The sequence below is a fragment of the Buteo buteo genome, chromosome Z (genome assembly GCF_964188355.1).
Source record: "Buteo buteo chromosome Z, bButBut1.hap1.1, whole genome shotgun sequence".
Taxonomy (NCBI): Eukaryota; Metazoa; Chordata; class Aves; order Accipitriformes; family Accipitridae; genus Buteo; species Buteo buteo.
Window position 1 is genome coordinate 86722632 of NC_134204.1, and position 26323 is coordinate 86748954.

Consider the following 26323-nt stretch of genomic DNA (forward strand, 5'->3'; position numbering starts at 1 on the left):
TCCCTTTACCATCAACAAAAGAGACATCCTGGCTAGTCCACATACCACCTTACCACCTTACAGCCCTGGCACAATTTCACATCAGACATCGAATCCCAGGGTTATCTTGATAACCAGAACCGAGCTTTTAAACCGTGGGGTTCACTTTCGCCTATATTACCTGGCACCACACCTTCAGCGACCGCGTTCTTAAGACACTACCAGTTGTTTACAAATGATCAATATGTCATCTCATGGGTCTTTACGTGTGCATGGAGAATAGGCGTGAAAATAACTGCTCATGCCCAAATGGAAATCAGGCTGAGGATTTTAAAATATGGAGAAAACCACACAATTATTAAAAAAGCAGGCTTTTACAGAGAAAAATGGTATTTGTGGTCATGATTATTAAAGAAAGAAGCAATAAAATCTATTGCCTAGTAAGCATTCCATATTTAAAACAGCAGAAAGTAGGCACAATAGAAACCATATAAACATGCGGACGAAAACACTGAAGATTCACTGTTTTTGAAGACACCATGCCTGTGAGCATGAATATTACAACAATCTGTTCTTCCTCAAACATACACTGAGAGTTGATAAAAATCACTTTGAACCTTCTGTGACTTTTTGGCACTACCACCTATATAACGAATTAGACTTTCGTGTGTAATGAAGTGCTGCAGTGCTAGAACATAAATATAAAATCAGCAAAAAAAAAAAAAAAAAAAGGTCAAGAGCTACAGTAATAATTATAGTGAAAAAAACTATATTGCAAGCTTTTTACAAAGTAGAGAAATAACACTTTAATGGCAATTCTTATGTAAATTCTTATTAAATGGAGAATTTTTTGCCATTGTTTTTTATTTTCTCTTTCTCCCTACTATATTCCACAGTATTGCCCAATGGTGTTTAAATCTGTTCCTTCCTCCACTGCACATTTTAATACCATAAAGAAAACACTCCAGATAAAACACAGAAACATGCAGAGCCAGTTAATGGACTGACATGCCATTTCACTGAAGGGCCATCTAGCGGGGGGAAACAAAAACTTAAATTTTCCTTGCATGATACTTTTTTGGATAATGCTAAACTTTTATGAGGTGTTAATTTCATAAATACTCTAAGCAAATATATACAAAAGGATAGAGGTTTGTTTCTTCATGGTGATACTTTCAAGGGCAAAAAGTCAACAATGCCAAATAATGCTGTGTTTTTGTGACATTATTTTGGAAGGAAACTTAAAGAATTATGGGATTGTGGGGTTAAGCATTGGGGTGATGAGAATCCAGCTGGTGTATTTACTTTACATTCCAATTTGAAAAACCTGAAATTTTTCTCTCAGCTGCCTTTTTTTCTCCCCTTCAACCTGTTCTACTATATTTAAACAAGGGAAGAGAGAGTTTCTTACTTTGTGCAAGACAGAACTATACTGGACCTTGACAGTGATCTCATTAATATTCCCCTTGTATCCTGTCACATCAGTGTCATCTGACAGAGGCTAACAGAGAAATCTCAGTGTGTTGTCCAGCAGTTGTTTGCAATAGCTAGAATACAGTCCTGAGGTTCTACTAACGAACAAACTTCGGCCATAAGTTTATAGTTGGATTTGTAAATTCCAGTGTTTCTAACAGTGTTTACCCTCTGTCTACACTGAATGCAAAACTGCAGTTAACCTTGTGTTCATTAATGCAACTCTTCAAGTTCTGTGATACAAATGTGAGGGATAGCAAATTTAAAGTTAAATCTGAAAGCTCTAATAATCTTAAAAAGGTAAGGAAAGAGCCTGTTAGTTCTATTAGAAAGGGTTATTTTAAATAAGAACAGCCCTGCTATGCAAGAGCCTGGAAGGATGGTGGGGTGAAAACATGTCATACCAGGTAGTATAAAAAATCTACATTCAGGTGGGGGTGAGAGAAACTGAGCAACCCAAAAGGGAATGCTGAAGGATTGCAGTTAGTGAAACACCTGAATTTTTCAGATGCTTATCTAAATCACACCCACACATTTTTGTTGTCCACTCATTACCAACAAGGGCCTCATCAAAATAATATAGTGCTCTGTTTTGAAAGTTTAAAGTAGCCTCAAAATTTATCTTTCAATAAATGTCTATACAGCTGTCACTGACACAAAAGGAAGATTATGGAGTTCTGCTGGAGTTACAGTCATTTAAAATTTCAGTCGCAATTCTGAAATATTTTGGCTTGAAAGTAGCAGATGTAAGAGTTAATCTGATGTTTTAGTGTGTCTAGAACATAATTTTCATCTTCTCCTTGAAAAGATTATGGTAATGATAAACATGCTCTTGGGCAGATGATGAAGACTAACTATTCAAGTTCACCTCCATTCAGAGCTAGGACACTATCTCTGCACCGATGTCTGCATTTAGATTTACTTTACTGTCTCTGGAAGTTTCCCAGTCCTATCTTGGCAGGATATTATGATCTTATAATTCTTATGTAAGTAGTTCACCTAAACAAACAGAGATAATGATTTTACACTAACTTATCAGCCAGAACTGGCGAGCCAAGCTGTAATTGCTTCTGCTGCCAAAAGACCTGCATCTCCAAAGCAGGACTACAGAGGGTAACCTCAATGTAGTCACCACCACTATATGAACTGCCACCAACAGAGCCAGCTGTAGCAAAGCAAAAGGAGCCAAATACTGATTTAAGTCCTGATGACTCAGGACTCCAGCTGTAGACTTCTGTTTTGGAGTTAATATGAACTATCCTCTAGAAGTGTTCTCCGCAGGAGGAGGAATGTGGTCTTCCTCTATCCTCCTCATGTACCACTACCCTGGTTAGACACCCAAACTGTCTATCACTAATGATTGGTGAGAGGAGTCTTACTCCCTCCCTCCTTTGATTACCAGGCTAAAATATCCAGCTCCTTTTTAAGCAAGGCTATTGCTCTGGTGTTTCTCTCTCACAGTCAGCACTATTAACAATATGTTTAGATCAAACACATACAAAAACGATTTTGTATTTCAAAATCCATGCGATCACATCTTGGACTGCTGAAGTTTTAGGTTCACAGAAGTTAAAAGGGATTTCTTCCCTTGAAATTTCCATACCCAAACAGGCACACAAAGTTTTAGTACTAAATTACCTGGGCCCGGTCAAACAGACTGCTGAGCAGAGTACTATAGAAATACCTTTACCATTGGCATTTGCTGCCCAAACTGGGCTCTTTTGGAACAATCAATCCAAACTTTTTGGCTGCTTTGGATTCCAGTGATTTAACTGAATGGCAAGATGCTACAACAAAAGACAAACAGAACCATTTTCTTGGGGACACTATTTGTAAAGAGCAACTGTTCACAGAGACTTGAAAACAATAGGCAAGATTCTCAGTGGCTGCATGTTGCTACCATATCCTGAGGTCAACAGAGCCCAGATGGTTTACACCAGTTGAAGACCAAGCCCTAAAATCTGAAACACTTGATTGTTGTCAAGTGCTCAATGATTAGACAAAACTTCCCTCTTGATCTGGAAAAGAAAAACATTAGGGCTTATGCTCAGCTAAGCCAGCAAGTGTAGGCTATCCGAAATATTTCATTCCGAACATGAACCTATAGCAATGAAGATGAAAACAGCAATATGTGAGATATGGGTGACATTCTTTGTATGAGTTGAATGTTTAAAGAAAATCATCTTGGAAACAGTTTGGGATTGAATTCCAAACTGGTGAACAAGATGATGGTCAAAAGAACCGTGAACACTCAAAACCAAAAAGCACAATACCATGATGATGTCACTAGCTCTGCTACTTCAGCTCAGAAGAAATCCTACCATGTCTAGAGCAGGAAAGTCTAAGTAACATTCCAAAGACAATGCATATATAAATACACATTTCAAACAGCAGCTACAATTATTCAAGGAATCTATCAAATATTAATAAATTGAGGAAAGAAAGCAAACCTTTAAAAAACACTTCTTCTTTACATAATTCCCCTGGATAAACGTTCAAGCTCTGCTTTTGGAAAATTACATAGTGTAGAAAAATAGTTTGGTATCTGAGGCAAAGCAATATAAAAAGGAAGAAAAGAGCAGCACCTAGAAAATAACCCTGCAAATATTCTGGGGGTAAAGTGGGTGAGGAGTGATGAGCAAACCAAGAATTCTATGGTCCCTTTGGAGAAAATCTAGAGAAAAGCCTGAAAAGGCTCCACGGCTGATATACTCTGTATGCTTATTTCACTGAAATGGGGAAACCTGCCCCTCTCTTTGTTTATTTGGAAGTACTGAAATTTTGGAAAAGATCTAAAGCTGAGCTATCTAGTGAAGATGAGGTGGGTCCATGAATATGCAAAATCACAACGAAGGGTAATTCGTAACAATGTTATTTTAATGTCTAACCACTACAATAGTCTGTTCTACATTAATTTTAAATATGCTTTAGCATGCTAATGTCTCAGAAGGAAAAAAGCACATATTTATGCTGGACCACAGTAAATGATACTCTGACTGAAAACTTTGTAAGAGGTGCCTACATTCTGATAATGTATTGCAGTGTACAATACTAGAAAGAAAAAGAGTAGCTCAAAGGCAAATATTTACACAAATGTCTATTTGTTTTTTTCAGAAAAACAAACATCTGTAGCTAAGGCAAAAGCTTTGACTGTGCACTGTACTTATATAGCTGTTACTTTACAATAAAACACTAGAAAAAGCTACAATGCTTGTCTTCGATCACCTTAGGTGAATTTACTTTAGAGAAATGAATGAAACTTGCTTAGTTGAACTGATAATGAATAGAGATGCTTTAGAAGGAAAAAGGAAAGCAAAGTGTTGTTAAAGTTAAATACAAAATCCAGATGATTACTGTAATGTTGGAATGACAGCTGAAAAAATAAATGGCAGGAAACAGAAAAATTTGTCCTTCTTCAGGCAATATTAACTTAACCACTGATCACTCATGACATCGGAAGTATACTGGGTCACAGATGATACTATGTATACTAAATCCTGCAACCAAAGAAGAAAAAAACCAGCTGAGATGATACCTAATTTACAAAAGACGAAAAATAGGCATTCAATGGAATTTGTCTGCTTTCCTAAAGAAACAAACCAAGTACTTTAACCAGTCTTCATGTGACATGCATTTCCCCACTTTACTTTTTTCCTCATCATTTTCTAACTTGCACATTGCCTATTTAAAAACTTTAAAGTGCCAAGATCCACAGATACACAAATGCCGGAGGAGGAGGGCTGGGAAACCCGTGGGGAATAATGAGCCTGACAGCAAACTAACAAATCGTTGCTGTTTAACAATTCAGAGTGGATATTGGGCATTAAGCAAATGAATGAATGAGACTGACTCTAGAATGAGCAAATGGGGCACCCAACAGCATTTCGCTTGAAAAGCTGCAGAAAGAGTTGGCATTCAACCCATGATGCACCCCCGTTGGAAGTGGACCCTTTTGAACACGGAGTTACTTTCAGGAGAGAAAACAGGAAATTGTAAAGAGAATCAGGGAGCATCTCTCCCTTCCTAAATCCCTGATCCTTTCCTGACGTTTTCACAAATGACAGAGATCCATGTAGGATGACATCAGCTTCAAGGGTTTGCTGGCACCAGCTGTCCACAGATGCGTGAGCGTCATGCCATCTCCCATTTCTCCAACTCCTCCATTGCTGTCTAACTGAGGGTGCTGTAGAGTGCATGATCTCTAACAAGGTGCAGTCTGTTTAGAATAACCTATTTTATTCCCATAGGTCTTTACAGTGCAGAAGACAAATTAGGCCTCCATACTAAAAAAAAAAAAAAAAAAAAAAAAAAAAGGTCGTTTCTTCCAAAACTTTAAACTCGCTGCTTATTTTAGTGACACTCAGAAAAGCAACAACCACCAGCCACAGTGCAAGAATTCAACGACAGCTCTCTTCTTCAACTTTCAGCGAACAACCTTTGTATTATTTATTGTCTAGTAAATAAAGTTTAAATGCTTTTCAGCCTTGGTTGCAAACTCAGTACCCATTTGCAGTCCAACAACAGCAGGGAATAAAGCTGCCATTGTAAAATGTCTTTTTTCTCCTGTGTGCCTGCTTTCCATAGATTTCATTATTTCTCCTGGATCTGCACACATTGTCATATCTAGGGCACAGTGATGCTAAGTAAACAGGGAGAAGGGTTGTGAAATTTTTATCATCATTGAAACAACTGGCTGGGAGGTTATACCGTACTCAACCTTCTTCCAAAGAAAACACAGAAGAGAGCAGGTGCCATTCCTCTAGAAGAAGAACTGTGCTGTTCCAGCCTGACAGTTTGAGATTAAGCACACAAACACTTGAGATATTTAGACTTTGTGGCACAACAGTTCACAGAGAGGCTGCAATAAGCAACTGCACTGGATTAAAACAGCTTTTTGTAAAGGGCCAGATGTGCGTGTTATTTAGAAATACCCAGGCTGTACTACAGTTGTTTGCTGTTAAACACATGGAAGCATGGACGGACATATTCCTGTACAGAAACAGAGTGGTCAAGAGCAGACAGCCACAGAAAAGAACAAGCAGAGGTCAAACAGATACTTCGGCTTCCTAGAATATTTCTCAAGCTTCCAGAGAACCGTGGTTCAGAAGTTTCCTAATAACTCTCCATGGGATTTTCTTCCATGAGTTCGTCCACTTTCATGTTGGACCTACATAAGCTTCAAGCAGCCCCACCACTGTTAGTGGTTCAACTATTTCCCCTCAGGTTCCTCCAGAGCTTCTGGGCAAGCACCATCCAGTCCCCATAATTTATTGTTGTTCAGTTTGTTGATTCTTTCTACAACTTCTTTTACCAACACTTGATTTGAAGCAGATCCTCTGTCACAAAACCCATCGAAACCTCCCCAAGATGTTCCACAATGAATACGCATGCAAGAAATTAGGAGCAGGGCTTAAACGCACAGGCCTCAGGTAGCTTGTTTTTAAAAGTTCCTAGTACCATACACAGAACTTTTAAAATTATTTATGACAAATTTCTTGAAACTTTAGAATTTAAAACCAGTCAAATCAGTACTGGGAAAGCAAATTATAATTTACATTGTGCTTAACAGTAATCTTTTAGACTGTTTCTAAAAGAAAAATGATATTAAAATAACTAAGCGAGGAGGAAGAGGTAAAAGAACTGATATATTTCAAAAGATTAATAGTAAACTATCATAAAATTTGGTACTCGAGCTGATGTTTATTTATTAATCTAGATCAAAAAGAAGGAAAGTTGAGATGCCAAGTTTATAGGTGACAGTATTACTTAAGGAGGTGATGTCAAATTTCTGAGGAATATAACAAGGTTAGATGAATGACTAACACTAGTGGTTTAACTTTACCTAGTGCCATTATATAACCTGATGAGATAGTTTCAGCTGAAGTAGTGAACTCAAGTTAAAAAATAAAAATAAAACAGCAGATCCAGAAAAAATGCAGACACGAGTTACTGAAATAATGAAAATTGTGTGAGGAAAAATAAGACAATGAGCAACAGAAAGTACTAGGACATTTTAATTTACACAGAAGATGAATGAACATAATCAAGATATTCAAAATAATGAATGCTTTAGAGAAAGTAAATTAGGACTCTTAATTACTCTCATAAGGTGGTAGAGAGAAATGTTCCACGAACTTGAAAGGCAGCAGAGGTAAAACTGATAAAAGTAAATAATTTTTTCCATATAATGCAAAAGTTACTGGTGGAACTTTCTGCCAAAACAGCATTAATAGGAAGAGCTTAATAAAACTAACAAAAGAATTAAGCACATACACCATCATTTTCCTCTGAAATTATCAAAACGGTGGGTAGAACAACTATCCATCATTTCAGAAAAAAATATGACAGTTAAAATCTCTTGTGGAACTCAAACGACAAGAGTCTGAGCCAGAATAGAGTGCAGAAGTTATTGTGAATATTAAGCATATACAATATATACATGAGCTGAAACTTTCCCTGTTTATTATTTGAGATACTTGCATCTTTGTTAAAATGTGCCAGAGCGGTAGTAGGAGAACAAGAAATCAATAGACAGAATCATGGAACCACTGGTATTGTAGCCTAGAAAAAAAATACTGAGAAGTAGAGTCCACTGTTTGCTAAAAAGGATTAGACAGATATGCACAAAAATAGTCTCTTGTTTTTTTCACCTCATCTGTACAGTGAAAATAAATTTCCAATAAACTTCCTGAACAAACAGGGTCATGTAAGTGTTTTCCAGCTATAGCAGTGATTTCTTCTAGAAGGAAAAAAACTTGCAAATTCTACTTTTGGCTAACCAATAAATGGTTAATTGCACTGTGTTTTTTCTGGTTATGGAGACTGGTGCATGGAGAATGCATATGGCATGCCCGTGGTTGTAACATTAGTCACTTACACCTATACTTATGTCCTAACAGCTATTTTATGTTCCAATCCACGCTTTGAAATACATACATTTTTATTACATGGTTGTACAATAGCATGTACGAAAACAAACATGTAAGAAGATCTCCAGCATTCTCGGGGAGGAGGGGAAATCTGAATACCCTCAACCGGATCTCAAACTGAAAATCACCTAAGAAGTTCTGCTTTACATATAAAAACACAACAGCATTTTTCTTTGAATTTTTACTTTTTATTTATATGACAGAAGAGCTTAGACATCAGCTACTACCGGCCAGTGCCTCAAAACTTTGTCGGAATTTCTTGCTCCTCCTGAGGTACTGAGCTGCACTCTCACATGGACTCCAAGCTTTGGAAAAGCCGGCACTCCCGCACGGCATCCTCCTGCACCGCCTTGGCCCCGAAATCTCATTCCCTTTGTATTGACTTTAGTGCTTTTGATTCCTGTGCCGCTGAAAATATTAATGTATGCAGCGGAAAAATATTAATACAGTGCTACAGGGGAGAGAAAAAGGGATGGAATTCACTAACAAGGCTTGCTCTGAAACAGGGGAGCATAGAAGCGAGTAGTGTGCCAAGCATTTCCCTCCGGTACCTGGAAGCACCTGGGAGATATGATAATGCAAAGGGAACATAAGGAAGATCGCCTGGCAACTGCAGATGGCACTGCCTGACTGGGTGCCCTTCCAGGGCTGTCTTTGAGACTGCTCCCCACCGCAGGGAGATGGCTCAAGCTCTTTATTAGTAGCAGTATTAACATTAGAAGTGATAATATTATTAATATTAATAATTAACGAACATCATTATTAAGACTTTCTTTGTCGTTTGCCCTAGGAAGGGGAGGGTGGACCTGTCAGAGCAGAGCCTGGTGGGTCCTAGCATCCCCAGAGGACAAGCCTGCCTTGAAGCAGGGGGCAGAAAAACAATTAGCTGCACCAGAGAAGGTGGGTGAAGAAAGTAAAAGAGCATTAAATAGTAAGTTATCAACTATGTCTGAGCTTGCAAGGTAACAAAGCAAGCCCAGTTAAACTGAAGTAAAATGGGCACCACTTCTCAGAAAAGTGGTGTAAGAAGATAGCCACCTTCTTCACAGCTGGTAATCATAATTATTTTTTGTATTTCACGCACAGGCTCTATTTACCCTCCTCAGTTGTTGCCATTTTGTGTCCTTAGTTGTATTTTGTGAGTGCTTGAAAGACCCTTTCAAGTACGAGGGCACCACTATGTACAGCACTGTGTCATTACACGCAGTTCCCAGTGTCAGATGGGTTGAGATCTGCTCAATGGCAAGAGGCTATTATTTATTACACCCTTCCACATGGCCATTTGTTTCCACCTTTTTTATATTCAATTTAAGTGGCATAAATCCTTTTGGCTGATTCCAGCGACAGAGTTGCACTGAGCTCTCCCCTCCTCACCTTGTCTAATATTATGGAGCAAACCAGAAGTATCTTAATTAGAAAGGATGTATATTATTAGAAGAAAGACCCAAACTATTCACCTGAAATATTATTGAGAAACAATATGTTCTAATCTCATCCACAACACATTCAATTTTCCTTACTGTTACTACAAACCTTACTTCAATAAACATTTTTAAAAACTCCACCAACATTAAAGTAGTTTAAATAGACATCTAAACCTGTAAAACAATAGCAATAACTAAATGCTGTAAATTATATGTAGTTTATGGTGGAGGTAATTTAGCATATCTAATCACAGTTCCAATTTTCTCCTATGGTGTAAGAGTAGGAAGAATTTTACATAGAAAAGAGGAGGGAGAAGGAAGAAAATAAAGATTTCCTAAGCATGAAAACTTTTCAAAGCAGGTAACCTGTCTAGTATATCATACTTTATAAACTCCTGCCAGGGCTCTGGCTATGTTTCTGCCTTCTGTCCTTACATGCTTTGTTAGCATACAAGTCTGAATAAAGATACTGATAGTGCCCAGAAGAAATGTATAGAGTCTGGATGGTATCGATATCTCCAAAGGGAAAGAACAATACTACGCATGTCGAGGTAGTGGAGCAGTGTTGGAGTGCTCTTCATCCTTGACTAACCCCTCTCTAGATAAATGATGGAGAAAGCAAAGCAGGATATTACTAGAGCATAATTGTAACAATATTTTTGCTGTTTAGTTTCATCCTTGAGGAAATACATCCTTTTTGACTCCCTGGAAGCCATTACAGACCTTGTCCTTGTAAATGACCTTATTCAAAGTAATAAAAAAAAGAGGAATATTGAAATAAGAACATGGGGTAGGATCCCATTGACTGCAGACTCTTTTATTTTATTTTTTAGTGTCTTTAAAAAGGTAAAATTGTATTTTCTGAGTGCTTTTCATGTTCAGGTTGTAAAAACTAATTCCTCCAATGCTCTTCACCTTCCTGACAGGAGGTACAGAAACCATCTTGGGTGTCCAAGTCCTGATACTGATTTTGGGGACCATTTTGATCAAAAGTAATCATCACAGGCTTTAAAATAAAAGCATCGATTTATATCATAATTCTAATAGCGGTGACTGGGATTGTAAATATGTGCAGTAAATCTCATGATCTGCAAGTAGTTTAAGGCTTTTAGATACAAAAGTGCATTTTACGATGGGCAGCACACACAGAATATGTGGTGCTCACTGATGCCAATGGTTCCCAGGGTTCGTTATGAGTCCTCTGAGTTTTTCTGTCTGATTATGGGAATAAACCCATGTTTGGCCACTTTTGTCTTCAAGCCTGTTCTATCACTGACAGAGAACAACAGATTAAAACAATAGTAATTGTCAGGATTGATCCAGTTTTAAAAATGGAAGTGTAACACACTTCTACCTTTCAGCATTTTTGTATTTTGCCATCACTTTTGAATAATAAATGTCAGTAGAGCAGTAAGATTATTAGATAATTTCCTTAATAGTCTAAGCATCACTTCCAATTGTTTCCTCAAAATAGTCCTTAGAAATGTAGCATGTTTTCTTCACAACTGGTATTTGTGCCTGTTTTCTGTTGCTGAAAACATTTTTAAAGGATGTCCAAAATCACGTAGTTTTTAAAAAATTAGTTTTATTTCCCTCCTCATGCAGTAGGGACACATTGTTTCCTTGGCATTTTCTTTTTCATTGCTAAAGCAGAAATCCCTTCCTATTCCTCTTATGCTTATCAGCTGATAAATTTGTCCTCTTTTTGCTAACGTTACCTCTTTCCCTAAAAAGTCTTAATTGACATTGTAGTCCAGTTTGGTCAAATTCTTTTTACCTATTTTCAATACAATTTTGTTTTAACCTTGGATCTTCAATCAATCTTGTGTAAAACTACAGAGACTGGATGCTTCTGGCTGTCCTTTCCACCCAACGGATTTGTGAACACAGATCACCTAGGGTTTCTGAACTTCAATGTATTTTGTGGGGCAAAAACCCAAAACCCCGTGTGTACTGAATTGTATTAACTTGGCCACAAATTCCAAGTTGCTGTGTGCTTATCATCTTAGAGACATAATTCACACAAATTTTATCTATGCAGAGGAAATACTCTACAAATACAGAGCTCTGCAGACAATGTCCTTGAGAATTCAACCATTGTCCCCACCTATCCCAGTGAAACACAAGCAATACAGCCATTTTCTCTTCTCCTCTCTGCCTTCCCCAAACCTTTTCCCCTGACTCACTCTCCCCATATTTGCTCAAGGAGTTACTGCACTGTGCTGCTCCTTATCAAACAGTAATTTCCTAGAACTATTAATACTTGTGACAAATGACACCATTCATAGACTCACTCCCCCAGGGCTTTGGCACTATGCTTAGCCAACGCAGAGGAAATAGGTAGGAGAAGAAATGTTTAAAGGAAGGAGAAAAGACCTTTCTTTCCCCACTCTAGTTCAGAACACATGGATAGACTGCTGAATCTTAACAATCTGAAACCACACATTAAAAAGTCTCAGTATTAAAATGAGAATAAAGAAGAAAAACCTGTACAACATTACCATGCGCTTGAGGTACTTCCAGTAATACTTGTGAATGACCTGGAAGTACAATATTAAAACTGTTTCTTTTCTCCAAAAAACTTTGAAGAAAATAGATATTCCACCGTCCTAGTTAAGGACCTCAGCAGTTGCCATCAAAACATGAATTGCACAACAACAATTTGAGGATTTGGGGATTGGTGGGAAATCAATTATTTGATTCCCAAGCCACAGAAAAGAAACAAAAAGCATCAGCAAAGGAAGCTTCCTCCACTGTTCTGACAATAAAAAATAAACAGTGTATTGGCAGGAAAAATAACTCAAAAACCTAATGTATTTGATTAAAAAAAATCTCTAGGGTTCAATAATTACTTTCTACCCTTTACAGCTACTCTGATTTGGTCATCTGGAAAAAAACCCCAACAAAACCTGGGTCTGTTCTACGTACTTCATCAAATCTTGTATAATGTTCTATTTTTCCTTGCATTTTAATGCTGACCAGCTTTTAAAAGCAAATGGTATTTCTTCAAATTCAACAGATATGTCTATCTGTGGTGACACCTGAGCTCCTTATCAAAACAGTAATCTGGAGGTATAAAACATGTTTTATAGGGGGTTTCTCACCAAAATTTTTAGGGGAGAGCTTCAAAAGTGTGAAGTGCTGCTCTTGAATCTGCTGTGGCTTTTTGGGACTATGGCCCATGAACGAGCAAGTCCCTGAAGTCTGGCTGGCATCAGAGGAAAACAGACCCCCGTTGTCCAAACCACCGTGTTTTCCTTTCAAAGGCAGCCAGTCTGAAGAGCGAGGAGTCTCCAATCGTCTCTGTGCACAGGGGTGAATTCCAGTCTCCTGAGACAGGGTTTCTCCAAAGACCATCATTTCACACCTTCAGGTGGCCTTTGCTGGGTGGGTTGTGCTCGTGCACAATGTTAATTACATCCTTGATTAGATTATTTTGAAAAGCACCTTTAGCCTTGTTTGAAAACAACTTTCAGTAAATCCTTGCAGTTCCTCTCCTTAGTCTGCAGGCATTGATTTGCAAAAGCAAACCAACAAAAGGACTATATGCAGCTGTCATCTGAACACTTTTAGTGCATTACCAAATAAACAGACAACATTTCACTGGGGAAAAAAAAAATCTTCAGCACTTTCAGGAAATGACATTTCCGTACTTATGCATTAAGACTTCAAAATTCAGCATAAAACTTTTTTTTTTTTTTAAATATCACAGTGGTAGAACACATTATCTTCTGAATCAATATATCCTGAGGAAGATGGGTGAAGGATTACACAACGTCAGAGCTGTTTGAAAAAATTATTTAGTAACAAACTGTCTCTTGGCCTATAACATTATATAATGTAATTTCTGATAATGCAGCTTCAAGCATTCCCTGAACAGACTATAAAATCTTAATTTTTAGTAGACTGTCCCGAAACCACAACTATTACTATGCAAACCATTCCTCTATCAAAATGCAGGGGTGTGTATTATACTTCAGAAAAATAGCTGAGTAAACTGTTTCCTGATCTTCACTATATGATATGTATTGATCTAAAATATTCAGGCAGTATTTGTTTTTTGAGAGTGGGAAGGAAAGTAGCCCTGGGACTTCAAAGAATAGACAAGAAGATGCTTTGGTGCACACAAACATATGCACAAATTTCAAATTCCCTCAAAAAAAAAAAAAAATCCAGCTACAAATTAGCCTCCTACTCACCAGCAGAGAAGGTATTCCAAAGGATTTCTATCTATTGGTATTTAAAATTTTAATCAACCAGTAATTAAAGGCCAACAAACAGCTTTTCCATACTTAATTTTAAATTATAGCTAATGCCATACATTAAAGGGATAACAATGCACTGCTGTATATGCTGAAGGTAGGAGGAACTGCACCATTCTTTTGTGTAAAATACTAAAAAGCACATCTGCTGAGCAATTGATCTTAAATTACTATTTCTGATTGCAAGAAAGCTTCCAATTAGCAACGGTGTTCTGACTTTTTCACACTGTTAAAGAAAAACAGAAAGCAATACTTTTTTGATAGAATGCTTTTCTCTCGGAGTTCTGTGTTACCTAGATGCCATTAGATATCTGTGACATTACATAAATGAGTGGTGTCCATTTTGTTTTTCTAAACTCGTTAGCCTTCAGAACAAAAACAGTTTGCTAACATAAAACCTGTTTTTCCCATCCTGGACTTTGTTACTTTAGCACTTGAGCAAGCCAAGAAAAGATAAAAAGGGAAAGGAAATAGGAGAAAGAGAAAGAAGAAAGAAACAATACTTAAATATTTATTAGCCATTTCTCTTACATGTTTTTTGAGACGTATGAAAATAATCCATATACATTCCTCAGCTCAATTACTTACAAATAACTTATCTGTAGAATCAAGTAAATCTGTCAGTTGTGCAAGTTTATTTTTCCATGTGCTATCTTGAGATAAGCAGGTCTGTAATATTAGATTTCCACTGACATAATTGTGCATGAATTCTGATCTGATTTAGTATTACATGGTGCAAAAGGTGACACATTTTCTTTAATATAGCCCATTAGAAAAGGAAAGGAATTGCCAGTGTATGAAATCTGAGGAGTTTGATTGAAAGACTCTGGGACTTTGGGGTCAACTCAGTGGAAAAGTAACTTGCTCAACTACCCCAGGCACTAAGCACTGTGACAAGCAAACCTAATACCCGGTGTAGTTACTCAGTTAGACAATCAATAAAAACACTGCATTATCAGACTGCTACAGCTGTATGTTAACCTATCGTATTACCTTGTCTGCTCCCAAACCAGTCAAACATGCATTTGCTGATCATGCAGATAACACAGATACCACCCCAGTCCTTAAGTCACAGTTAATACTAAGCCAGAGTGCTAAACCAACCATTTATTGCTTTTCCATATGCCACAAATTCTAATTTTCAGATCTATCTAAACTGTACACCGAAGACTATACTCAAAGCACTACTGAAAGGGTAAAGGCAACTGCTCCAAAATTAATGTATGTGAGATTTAAGGTAAGTTCAGTACAGTCCTACATGGATGCTCAATCCACACCTGTTCTCCCAGCACACCTCCACCTGGAGCTTTGCGGACTCTCCCTGCCTCCTCGCCTTCTCCTGGCATCTTGGCATCCTTCCCCACAACCCTGCCTGCCCAATGCTTGGCCAACCCTGCTCCCTAAGTTGTCTCTATGCATTTTTTTTCTTCTTTTTTTTTTTTTTTTTTTTTCTTCTTTTTCTGCCTGCTCCAGCTCTTGCTCCCGCAGGTTCCTTGACTGAGAGCTGCTCCTACGAGGCTCATGGGCAGGCGTCTGTACCCTTGGTGTGCAACCCAACAGAAAAGTCAGTAAATTCACATTGCCCTCCCCAGCACTTGGTTCCAGTGCTTGACCTCTCATGAGTCCACACAAGGCAGCAGCAGCCGTGGCGGGTCCCTGCCCCACTGGAAGGATGCTCTGCGAGGATACAGTTGGGAATTCACAGATCAGCTACTTGGCTTCAGCAAATTTCTGCTGAAGGTTGGCAGACTGCACCCTCTTCCCCCGGCCAGACCTCCCACCAAGCTGCGTAACCTGTCCAAGCAGAGACAGAATTTCACAGGAATTAGGAAAGCCGCATCCTTCATGTAGCAGTTACCTGTCTCTTTGGTTATTTTCAAGTCTCTACTAGCAGGAGGATAGATATCCACAAAAATATATACTTTTTCCCACACTGAAAACCAATATATTCTTCCCCACACTCAGGTTTTAAAATCTATCTGTTTTAATGGAAAGTTCCCATGATTAAAGAATCGTTTCTAAGGCTGGACTGTGAATACTGGAAAGTAATCACATTTCATATGTGGTGCACACCTGATGCCAATAGACACCAAAACCAAGAAGCTACAAAACCGAAGCAGCAAAGGGCTACTTCAACCTCTATTCCAATAGAAAGTGGGAAGAAGTAGTGCAGGATGGAGGACTGGGCAAATCTTTTTTTGGCAGAGATGACATCACCTGATCTATCAGTATTTGAACGTTCGTCCCCATCCCCTCCGCCAAAATGTATGTATACTCCAGGGCAGTGGAGAGGAATATGTCTGGTAACAAAACTCCTGTTGGAAAGTCTCTGGGCATTTACAGATATCTGCTAGTTCGGAGCTGTATCTCCACGAACTTCTGCTGGGATGGGTGGAACCAGTTGCCTCTTCTGAATGGAAGTGCATTTAAAGCTTTCTGAAGCAGATGACCACAGTAATTAATTTAGAGGAGAACTGCCCTGGTACACTGCCACACCTTTGGAGCTTTTCTAGTAGTTAGCAGTAAATGTATAAAATTCGGATCTACGAAACAAAAAGGAAGTAGAATGAAGCTAGTTATTTGCACTATTTGTCCGTAAGCTTTATTCATGCCAAATTTACCTCTTTATCTGGCAGGAGATGAAACCTGAGTAGCAGCAGACTCTGCTCTCTGCCACGCTGCGTGGATGCTGCTGCAGAACGCCAACTTTGTAATTCCATACCACACTCCTCTAAGGAGGAGCTTTGCACTTGAATTCTTTGGGCCGGGGGTGCCTTTTTCATTTTGCCTAGATTATATTTTGCCTGGATGATCTGTCCAGCAATTTCATCACTGATCCACACATCCACATTAAGTAAACAATATAAAATCTTCTACTGACACGCCTACTTCAAACTGCACACAAAATATATGCATATTGTTTGCAAAAACTTGCAATTCGTTTTCCCATATTCCTGTACCTTCCTCCATAGAGCACAACAATGCCTGATCAACTGTCATGGCAAATTTTTGTAGCTGATATTGCAATTTTTCTCACAAGCATTTCAGTGAAGCCGAAGGCACACACCTAGGTTAAAAGGTAGATTTTCAGCTGTGCTGTGCTGCAAACCTCAGCATCAAACTTCAGCTGAAAACCCAGACCACGACATGCCATCCATTTTGCAGAGAGCCACATTGCTGGACATGGTCTTCTCCCACAGTATGATCTCTGCTGGTCCTTCATTCTCATCCATGTACACTACATCTGTCAGCAAGGACCGGGTCCATGCAGCACTCATCCTCATGCTAGCACATCTCAACCATCACATTTCCTCTACCAGGCTTCTGAAGTTGTGTCTTGCTCATTACCATCTCTGCTTTCTGTGGGACTTAGATGAAGACTCATTCTGTATTACGGGCTCTACGCTTTGCTGTAGAACAAGTTCAAAAGGCATCTCTCTAAAACAGCTGTTTGGGGCTGTTCTTTGGAAGGCTAAAATGGGGAGTTATGAATAAACCTGAAGAAATATTCAGACAGCTGGCAAATACTCATGTATCAGTGACTACAAGGCTTGCTTAGAGTCACAAGTGGTTCATGGCAGCGGCTTAAACAGAACCCAGATCTCATGTGTGAAACTACGTTAAAAAATTCTGTTAGAGAATGAGGAATGGTCCTTTCTTACCACTTTTGAAGGCACATAACAGACTGATTCCTCTTGAGCTAAGGAGTAAACCAACCTGCACACATAGTAAGGTTTCAAAGAGAGCCCAGCAATAAAAGCTTTTGGTCGTCACCTTCAACACTCATCAGTTCTCTCCCCTGAGTCACAGAGAAGACCATACAGATGTTTTTATTACACCACATTTTATAAAGTTACTTTTTGAGGAGCTGGGTGAAAACAAACCTTTGCTTGGTCTCAAAGAATTTCAATCGGCTTAGTTATATTAAGAAATAATATTAAGGGTAGAGGAAAAATGTAGGGCAAAATTATGTCACATTCTGAAACGCCCAGTATAACTAAGACATATTCTTCATTTGATTTAATAATCTATTGAATTATACTTGGATTACTTAATAAATGAGGAACATTACCCACACTATATTAGTCACAGTTGAAAAAAACCACATACATAGATGACTGTAATTCATTCAACAGTTTATAGACCCATGGTCCGCCAGGGACTATCACACACACACCCCTCCTTGAGTGCCAAACTTCAGATACAAATTCCAGATTCTGATCTCACTAATACTTATTTTACTGCACTAATTTTGATAGTATTTCAGGACTACACTGGGATGAAGAAGGCTGATCTCACTAAAACTAAACGTCTCAGAAGTCCATCCAAGTTACCTGTTTTCAGAGGTGCACACTTTGATCACAAAGCCCATCCGATACCCCAGTACAGGGCAGGATGGAAACTGCTCTTTGTGGAAGCTCCTGTGCAAAGGCTCCACATGATCCAAGGTACATCCAAGCAAAAGTAACTCCATGGCTGTGACTTTGGGGTGATCCAGTAATCAGAAACAGCATCAGCTGATTCTCCAGTGTATGGGTGGAAACAGTCTACACCACCATTCCTCCCATTATGTACAATTTTGATAAAAATCACATGGCTCTTATCACCATCTCTATAAAACTGAGCTGAAAGCAAACTGCACTGAAAAGTTTGACTTCTGCAGCTGTATGCTCTAGACTGCCCTGTTGTAGGTTTGTTTGGTAAGTACACATAGTCTAGCTGAGCTTTTAGGGGACAGCAGTTTCATATGAAGCTACAGTTTTCACTGGAGGCTGCTGTTAGTTTTTTATTGACAGTTGGTATTTAGGTGCTATTTTCATGTGGAATTTAATGGTGGAATCAAGCTACAGGTGAACCTATGGATTTATTAGTTCTGGAATTTTCTCTTCACTCCACTCACTCTCTATTTCTTTATTGTTTTTCCACCATTTATTTTATAGGAAATAACTGCCACTACAATAGATTACAATCTTCTCTTTTACAGAATATAAAAATGTAGGCTACATCAGAGTTATCTTTCCTCCTCCTCATGATCTGCTCTTGGTAAAAATGCAGGGCATGCTTCTGAGACAGGTTACGAACGTGTCTTGGCTTGAAAACAAAGTTGGTACCTCTCAGCAGGGATGATTAAAAGCTTTAAAACATATTTTAATTTGACTCAACTATCTTTCATTATAAAAGCTTCTAGTTATCTTGAAACATAATAACATTGACTGAGAACTGCAAAGAATATTTCAAAGAACGAAAGCCTAGAGAGAGAGTAGCCGAAGGTGCAAATTATTTGAATATTTTGTATTAATAAAATACTGTTACTGTTAATAAAAAGGTAAAATAAAATAGTGCTCATACCGTGCATCTTCCTCCACTTAAATGTGCAATAGTAGCATTGCTCACTGGCCTGATTCGGTGGCATGCTGAGGGCTTCCCATAAAATGCTGAGCTGAAATTCTCTGTGATTATCTGAAATCTTACCTGGAGCTTCTTCAAAGAATAAAGCTATGTGAAAAGCATACCTGAACTTCTTAATGACAAACTAAAATCTTATATACATAATTATGCATATTGACTGCTACTTTATTATAACATAACTGTGTAAAAATCCTTTTGATAGCTTGTTGATAACTTGACTTCATGTAATTTAACTGACCCTTATTTGCTAAGATACTGTGTAAGCCAGTGTTTGGAAGGGAGCCAAAAAAAAAAAAATTGAGGAGAGAGAGAAATCAGATTAAACTGTAAATCTGTGGCTGGCATAGGTTTAGCAAGTGGTACAGAACATATGGAATGCAGAATCCAGTGCTATTTCATGGAAAAACTAGTATTAAACTAAGGACAAATGCCTGAGCCAAACAAACTACATCTTTTTCAGTTCCTAAATACATAATATGACAAAGAAACAAAATTAGAAAAAAAGTATTCACTGCTAAGCACCACTTTGTAACTGATATAACAAGAAGTATACTTGCCATTTTAGTTTATTAGTCATATTGCAACTGAAGATGAAAGTTAATATTCTCCAGGAAAAAAGAATCATTCTATGACCTTAAATTGACAGTCCTGTCTACCTTAATTGCAGCAGAGGGTGAAAAAATAGTTACTAAAATCCAGAACATTAGAATGAGACTAAGTAATATGTAAGTGCAAATCTACCTTGTCAAACTCCTCTCAGTATTACACACCACTATTAATAAAATGCATTACTTTAGCTAATTACATACATTTGAGCATTCATCATCCTCAGTTTATTACTTCTCTAACTCCGCAACCTAGGGATGTCGAGCAACGTCCCTCCATCACGCGTCCCATAACCTACATCAGTGCATGCCCACATGGACCTCATCAAGTAGCCAAAGAGTTGCCCTTTCACTGTGAGCAAGTGACTAATATCTAAGCTGGCTCTAAAGAAAGACACTTTTCATAATCGCCCAACAATCTGCTAAGTGAAAACATATGGATAGGCTTAGGTAAAGCCTGCCAGGGGTCTTTACTGAATGGAAAACAGGTGCTCCAGTTCTGTGCCATGTAATACCCCATTTACCGTTAAGTCCAAAGGTTACAGGACTAATAGCTGCCTTGTGGTAATCAGGGAAAGCAAAGACACTGGCCATGCTCAAACATCTGGGACATATTTTACATACTTGCAACATATGCTTCAGTTTCAATTAAAGTGAGGCTTTGGCACATTTATTAATCTTTTTACTTTTATCGCATAAGAAGACCCATTTACCTGACTTTTCTATTATGCCGTATGAAAAAAACCAGAGAAATAATAAAAGCCAGAGGCCACTACCAGCTGCTGTTACAAAATGCGCATTTTTTTCTCACAAAACTTCATTTTGCACACAGCTTTAAGAAAAAACATATATGAATTAAAATAATACAAAACTGCACCCTTCCATTTTGACAAAAAGATGCAAGAGGAAAAGCAGTAGTTAAGAGTATGTCTAGTGCGCCAGAAGGGAAAAAACACCCTACCAGCTTCTAACGACAAACAACTCGGTCCTAACCATGCACATACGTTTTACAGTTTAGCCCAGTGCAAAATAATGCCCACTGCAGAGAGTACTGAATATACATGGCAGTCCATACATGCTTATTTTAAAAAGTGTAATTTTCTTTTCCACTCAGCATATTCAATCACAAGAACTCAAAATGTTTGCAATAATGAAGATAGCTTTGAATTTATAGAAATCAACCTAAACACCTTCTGTATAGAAAGACAGCTCTTAAATATTCAATAAAAGGGCTCACTGAAAGCACACGGTAATGTCAGTACTCACTTTTATTCAACCTTGGTAACCAGATCTAGAAAAATGTTTGAACTCTGGTGTCAATTTGAGAAAGCTGAATATTAGATCACAACATTGAAGCCTAGAGTGATATCTCTAATTGGGTATGTTTTGCCTGGCATCTGCTAATCGCCAGAGAATTGCGGGGGGCGGGGGGGGGGGGGGGGGGCTGACCCCCGCCTTCATCTTTCCTTTTAAAGGAGTTTGTTTAGCAATTTCCAAAAACCACTAAGCAGTAACTACATAGGCTGGCTTAAACTACAAGCAGTCAAGCACTATTCTTTGTGAACTAATCACAGTGATTAAAATATCCAGGAATACACATGCTACCGGGATGATACTTTTGCACCAGTTCTAATAATAAAGCAGGAAGAAACAGGAGAAAATGGCCTCAAATGGATGGCAGATCAGTGTTTATCAGAAAAGAAATGATGATTCAAAGCCAGCATGTTGAGTTAAAATACAAGCTCTCCACAGTTACATGACTGACCTTTGCAATAAATCATATATTTTATTGCCAGAAGTGTATGCCCATATCATTTAGTGTTAAAAACCATCACATACGTGTTTTGTAAAAGAAGGTTTTGTTACTACAGTGTTTGCTGATTCTGAAATGATGTAGCTAACGATTTAAGTGATGTATAGAAGAATTCACATAATAACTTTCTGTCAATTGTAAAATGTTGGAACTGGCAATGGAATGCAGAAACTACTCTTTTTTTTTATCATCTTTCAGATCTTAGGTGTTAGCTAACAGAAAAATAATCATTCAGGGGATTAACTAATCACGGTGAATTTTCTGACATTTCAAATGCTGCTGCCAGCATATGAATTCTTACAGTGGTATGTAACTGTACATCTCAACTAGAAACAAAGGTCAAGGGCATAAATTAAGATACACTGTTTTTCTCCTCTCGAAAAAAAAATTCATTGCTTTACTGTAACAGAAGTGGGGGAACATCTGTGAAGGTCAAAATCATCTGTATTTTAATTCAGATTCTTGTAAAATTATGTATTTTTCCCCTTTTCTTTCACAAATATCTCCTTCCTGGTATGAAAATACCAGCAACAACAGGGCTGTCTTCACTGCACTCCTCTCACCAGAAAGCTGTCCTGCCAGCACTAGCCATCGCTTCAGTGGTGCAAGGTCACTCTAATTTCTTCTCTCTGGTTTTTCTCTCTCCCTGGGGGACAACCAATCCGAGCAGTCCCATAGCTTGGCTCAATAAGATGTGGAAATGAGCTATTATTTACTGTGGTTGCAATCCTCAACCCAACCAGCAGCCTCCAAACTGAACCGCGTTTGCTCAAATAGCTGAATGATCTGCAACAGTTTCCCAGCTTGCTGGGCCACAATGCCAACTTCAAATAAAGTGGATGTCTATGAGAATTGTGATTATTTAAATGTCATACAGAGTGCAAAACACATCAGCCATTCTTCTACCAAGTAATTCTTTGAAAATTGCAGATGTCAATATCCCATCTTTAACCAGTATGGAGTTGCTATTTCTACACTATTTTTCCCCTAAAGTGCAGCCCTATTTGTAATACTCAAGACAGGACAAATTTTTGTCCTTCAAAAACAGTTGTCACTGCAGTTATCTTCACAAGAGCTATCAAGTTCCAGACAGGCTGAATTATTTTTGTTCCTGGCAGAAAAAATATTTGACCCAGCTCTGGACCAAGGAAAAAAAAAAAAAAAAAGGCAGGATTTATAGTCCTCTATCCTTTCCTGCAAAACACTGTAGCATTGTTAGGATGATAAACAGCTCTGTCCAATTTTCTGGACTAAAACACTTCAACTCCTTTTTTAACTGTCTGTAAAAACAGTGTCATGTCTAAATTCTCCCATCCCCAGATACCCAAGTGCTAGGAAAGATAATTACCTTGTCATCTCTGTCATCCTCTTCTTCCTCGTCCTCTAGCATGTCCTCCACTACCTGCAGACAGAAACAGTAGTAGTTGTCATGATTTAAAAAGGAAGAGTTTTGTTCTGTCAATTCTAAACCTTTTGTAGATGAAAACTTTATTAACATTTGAAATAAATGCACAGAAGGAAAATGTACAACTAGGAAAAAACACTTGATCTTGAGATTCAAATTTAGGAAAGTGTTATAGCTTTAATTGACCTACATTAGGGAATTATATACTGAAAACCCTTCCTGTACAAAATACTTGCTTGACAATTTAAGTATTTAAAAGGTAGTTCAAAATTCAATATATGATTGTTTTAACTAAAGGAATCCTTTGTCAGCTCCACTGGTACCTATGCAGCACACACAAATGCTTGCTTTAAATTTACTGTTGCCTACAGAAATGTGCAATATTTTTAATAGATTTTACAGCATTCATCAAGAGATTTTTGAAGAATACAAAGCTGGGAATAAATTCGTAGTAGTTTACCTCCTTACAATCTACAACCTTGATATATAATGTATGCTCTATCAGCATTAGCACTGTGTTTCTTAATAGTGATTTTATACAATCTGTACATCTAACTTTATGCACATTCATTGCTAGCTGCAGTTGCCACATGTCTGTATCTATGTATTTTTCCATTTAAACAGTCTTTTCAGTCTAACACCATAAAATACATACATACATTCAATACATTCTACAAATATTAATAATTATTAATCACACCATGAGCATGCAATTAACCACTCTAGCGGTTAAATCTAGTTTACAGAGAGATTAAATGACTTTCCGAAGATGGTCATTGGCAAATTCAGACTTGAAACTCTCTCATAACACTGTGATCAAGTCTTCAGCTTGGGGAAAATTCTCCACTGGTGGAATTGAAGTAAAGTTGTACCTCCTTATAACCAGAAAATAATGTGGCTCTTTATATCATTATTTATGTGTAAGTACTTATTAGGATATAAGAACAGCCATAATGAAGGTCAGCAAAGATTGTATTACAGATTGAAAAAGTGTATACTATGTATTATAAAATATGCATTAAAAGGACAAGAGAAGGAAAAAAACATTGATATGAAACATTAATACTTTGGCCTATTTCAGAGACTTGCCACCAACTAAAACCATAGTTTACTTTGTTAGATAGGTGAAGCTACAAACGGTTTTAGTGTACTTGTTATTTAAGACAACACATTAAAATTATAACTTCATAATCAGCCCCACAAACACAGCTGCAAGGATATTCTCATCAAGTCAAAATCCATGTCCAAGAGCTAAAGGGACTTTAACACTACACAAGAGCCAAATTCAGGAAAGAGAAGAACTCAAAAACAAAGTGCGTACCAGATGCCTTTCTCTGAGTTTGCTCAACCATCAAGAAGATCCCAGTTAATCATGTTACATGGGCCCAATGCAAAATGTAAAGAACACACAGATTGATTTAACACGCATGTATAGTAGAGCCCTCTGCATACATGCAAGTGAACTGCACAGTTCAAAATATTTGCAGTTTCAGCTGGTCATCCTTGTTTGAACCCAGTCCCAAAACACCTGGGACTTGGGAGGGGAAGGACCCTCCAATTCTGTCTATGGGCTACTCTGTCCTGGAGCTTAGCATCAAAAGAAAAACTAGAAACACAAAGAAACAGTGAAGAGTGAGCATGTCCAAAAGCACAAGGAAGAAGCATGACCCGAGCAATTAAGGAACAATTACTCTCGAATTCTTTCCTGCCCAGAAGAACAATTTTAGCAGGACGAGCCTGACTGACCGAATCTTCTGCAGCCTCTGACCAGCTGCCAGCCAGGCAGATGTATTCATGAGTCCCTCAGGCTGAAGAAGGAATCAAGTCTGTGCTATAGCCACCATCCATGAAGAAGAAGCCTCCCTCACCAGTTTCTCCTCTGTTTCCCTTTTAGGCCAGCTCTGCTCCATTTCTTAAAGAAAGGGGATCAGAGACAGTGCCCTGAGACTTTGGGATGGTCACACATCTCAGTACTGAGAGAGGGGAATGTTGAGCGCATGTTGCTGAAATGCTTGTCAGCTCCTGCTTGGCTCAGTGTGCCATTTTACGCATCCCATTTGGAGGGGTCTGAGAGGTCCTGTCTTCACGGACCTCTCTGTGGAAGCAAAGGCATTTTCAGTTTCCCATGCACCTGCATCACCTCCTTGCTCCTCTCCTCTCTTGGTAGCTCCCTGTCATCTTCCCTGGGCTGTTCCAAGTGTTTGGGGAGCTGAGCTGTAAACTACATCACTGGACTGATTGAGGTCTTCAAAAAAACACACCCTAAAACTTTTAATGGGGATGGCTGCAGTGACCCAGTTTACTGAGCAGCTCCAGAAACACTAGCAATCAGCTCTACCAAGAAAATGGTGAACTGAGATGAGAGGATGAAAACAAGCTGTTAAGGGCTGCAGCGAGATGGAAACCCTCTTAAATCAGTTTTGCCACACGAAAAAAGTCTGTAATTACATCATTAGGTGACTAAAGCCCAAGGTATAAACCTGAATCTGTTGACTCAGATACTGCCTACACCTGGAGCTGACTAAACTCACTAGGTCTCTTACTTTTCAACATTAATATTCCCCAGACACTTAAAGATCTCTTTTATGTACATCCAGAAATTCCTTGTCTTGACAGGATTGAACAGCAGAATACCTATCTCACATTAGCGCTAAAGTTAGCATGGAGACAATTAGTTGAATTGGAAACCTCTAAAATTGTTGCAAATGATGGCACCTCACTGAAATCACTTGCATGACAATACCCATTCTAAATTATCTAGGTAACAATACTTCAAACTCACTTTTTTTTTCTTACCCATCTAATGATCTCAAACTACTTTACAAGCTTCTATAGACTAGAAAAATGTTAACTTGTTCAAAAGACATAAAAAGTCCTTTGAAATTGCTTGAAGCCCAGGACTGAGCCCAGATTTCCAGCTCCTCCATTCCATTTTTTAATTCAAAAGCCACTACCAGTCTATGCTCTTGTTCTAGGTTAGTCATATCACCAATTACATTGAGCTTCAGAGTACTGAATTGTCTG

The 26323-nt window shown here is 38.3% G+C and overlaps 1 protein-coding gene across 1 annotated transcript in view; it reads right to left on the reverse strand.

Annotated features, from left to right (window-relative positions):
• The window catches only part of MCTP1 (multiple C2 and transmembrane domain containing 1), a 287776-nt gene that overhangs the window by 15720 nt on the left and 245733 nt on the right, over positions 1-26323 (reverse strand). Inside the window, exon 17 of the mRNA XM_075020099.1 lies at positions 23243-23296. Coding sequence (XP_074876200.1) covers positions 23243-23296 — 54 coding nt within the window. The remainder of the gene's footprint in view (positions 1-23242; positions 23297-26323) is intronic.